Source organism: Crocuta crocuta, unplaced genomic scaffold (assembly GCF_008692635.1).
Source record: "Crocuta crocuta isolate KB4526 unplaced genomic scaffold, BGI_CrCroc_1.0 scaffold1133, whole genome shotgun sequence".
Taxonomy (NCBI): Eukaryota; Metazoa; Chordata; class Mammalia; order Carnivora; family Hyaenidae; genus Crocuta; species Crocuta crocuta.
Genome location: NW_027530366.1, coordinates 251,321 through 254,098, shown reverse-complemented (window position 1 = coordinate 254,098; position 2,778 = coordinate 251,321). Strand labels below are relative to the sequence as shown.

Sequence of the window (2,778 nt, the reverse complement as noted above, 5' to 3'; positions counted from 1 at the left end):
CTGATGTAGAGAAGAGCCTGCCTCCTAAAAAGGAAATAAAGATTTACTTGGGATTGAGTAAAATGCAACGAGAATGGTGAGCTATTTTTTTTTCTATTTAGCATTTATTTAGTATAAGGATTTATTAAAATTTAACTTTGTGGTGGTTTAGTTACACCTTTAGATCAAAACTTTAACATTTGATGTTTAAATGGCAAGTTAAGTAGTTCAAGTATTTTAATAGAAAATTGGTTAATATTTTATTTAGCTTTTGGGAAGGAATGTTGGCTTTGAGTCTCTATACCTGTATTTGAATCCAGTGCTTTGTCTCTCAGTAGCTATTTAGCTTGGACAAATTCTATAGCATCAGTGTCTCTTCTGTAAAACATGTATAATACTTAGCTTATGAGTTGATGTCAGGGTTAAAGAGGCTAATGTCATTTGCACATTTATTTTTTTTTCTTGCTTTCTCCATCAGTGGAAATAGTAATAACCATAACAATAAGTAATAAAAAGATGGATGAGAATAGGGATTGTGGGTATTATAAAACTAGAAACTGAACCAGTTTGATAAGTTCAAGCAAAGCAGGAAATTGATAAGAGAAGTCACAAGGAATCACAAATTAAATATGCTTATGTCATAATGCTGCTTAAAGTAGCAAAATATTGTTTATATAAATAAAATTAGGTCACTTATATAATGACTTCTCTACTACTGAGACCAGTATAGGGTAGTGGTGAAGAGTATATTTCTCTAGATTCAGACAAAAGACCAAACTCCGGCTTTGTCCCTTGTGGTCCTGAGTAGACTGTTTCACTTCTCTGAGCTGCCTGAATTTCCATTCATAAAATAGGGGTGATTCTAGTACATACCTCAGAGTTGTGAAGATTTAACAAGATAATTTATATAAAACCCTTCACATGATACCTGGCACTTTCACCCAGTGCAAGTTGGCTGTTATTATTATTAAATATTAATTACTGTGTAGGTGGATAAATAAGTCTGTTTTCATCTGGGTAAAGGTCAACAAAAGGTATTGAAAAATGTTTACAGATCAGAAAAAAATGCCTTATGAAGATAGGTATAAGAAATTGTGATTGTTTTTTAGCTCAAACAAGTAAAAGTTAGATGCCAGCTTTTAGCAAATATTGTAGTTATTAAATAATTAATTATCAGATACAGTTTTCTGAATAGTTATCAGCTGATGGCAAGTTATAGCAATGAATAAAGCAGGAGGAAACAAGTTTATGGGCAACATACAAGTTAAAATGTTCAAAAGTTTCTTGATTTTACTGATTAGATTGAGTCTCAAAGTCTTTAAATAAGACTCAGTGCTGATCACCAAAGGGACATTGCTTGATGCCATTAAACCGTTCTAATAATCAATGATTAATTGTAGTTTAAAATTTTAGGTATACAAAAATCCTGATGAAAGATATCGATGTGTTAAACTCTGCTGGCAAGATGGACAAGATGCGACTTTTAAACATTCTGATGCAGCTTCGAAAATGTTGTAATCATCCTTACCTGTTTGATGGTGCTGAACCTGGCCCACCTTATACCACTGATGAACACATTGTCAGCAACAGTGGTAAAATGGTAGTTCTTGATAAACTCTTGGCCAAACTAAAAGAACAGGGTGAGTTACAAATCTGTACATTTATATGAAATGATTATATTAGTGACTTGTGTATAAATAATATTTTGCATATTCACTCATCCATTTATTCAGCAAACATTATTGAGTACTTATTATTTGCCGGGAACTGTCCTATGGGTTGGGTATACAACAATGTTTAAAACAACAGTCTTTGCCTTGGAGAAACTCATAGTGTAGTGAAGAGGAATAGTTGTAATTTGTTGTGATAAGTGCCATCATATGTTGAGATGCTGAGAGTTGGGGAAATCTTCACAAAGAACATTTGAAGTAAGCACTGGAGAATGTGTAGGAGTAAATCATGGGGAGAAGGAAAGGAGTCATTTTCTAGGGCAATGAAACAGAATTGTGAAAACAGGAAATGCTGAGCTTATGGTATTTAGGTAGAGTGGTAGTTGATGAATCTGGAAAATTAGATGGGGCCAGATTATAGAAGGCCTTTTAAGCATGCTTTAAGAAGTTTGGACCATTTGGAAGGTGAGGAGGGGGTGTGTCCTANGAAATCTATTTTTGGGGGGAGAACTTGGAAGCAGTATGGGGGTTCTAATGATGATGATGAGAGATGAGAAACAGGAGACTGGTTGGGAGACTACTGCAGTAGTCTAGTGAAAGGTGGTATGGACCTATCATTCATCCTCAGGACAGAGTAAAGGCAGACTTTAAATAATCTCATTATGTGTGGAAGGTTTTGAAGTCCTTAAAAATTCATAATTCAGAAATGCATAATTCTGTACAGCATTCCTTGAAGGTGTTGTGTGTGTGTGTGTGTGTGTGTGTGTGTGTGTTGTGGAGAGTTCATGTACTATGCATTTTTATTACATGTGATGTTTAATTTTATTTTTGTAAATTTTAAATTAGTTTTACACAGATTGAATAACTTGCTTTTTGGGGGGAAATGTTTTAGGTTCAAGGGTTCTCATTTTTAGCCAGATGACTCTCTTGCTGGACATTCTGGAGGATTATTGTATGTGGCGTGGTTATGAGTATTGTCGACTAGATGGACAAACTCCACATGAAGAAAGAGAGGTGAGGAAAAGAAAACAAAACTTCAAATTCAGAATTCAATTAAGCCATATTTTTCATCATTCAGTAGTTTTGAACTTTGGCCTTTTTTTTTTTTTTTAGCTGAGTGCTTTGAATT

The 2,778-nt window shown here is 34.1% G+C and overlaps 1 protein-coding gene across 1 annotated transcript in view; it reads left to right on the top strand.

Moving 5' to 3' along the window:
* Nucleotides 1-2,778, top strand: part of SMARCA1 (SNF2 related chromatin remodeling ATPase 1) — a 79,416-nt gene that overhangs the window by 15,716 nt on the left and 60,922 nt on the right. Inside the window, exons 10-12 of the mRNA XM_077766154.1 lie at nt 10-76; nt 1,393-1,619; nt 2,542-2,663. Of these exons, the coding sequence (XP_077622280.1) occupies nt 10-76; nt 1,393-1,619; nt 2,542-2,663 (416 nt within the window). The remainder of the gene's footprint in view (nt 1-9; nt 77-1,392; nt 1,620-2,541; nt 2,664-2,778) is intronic.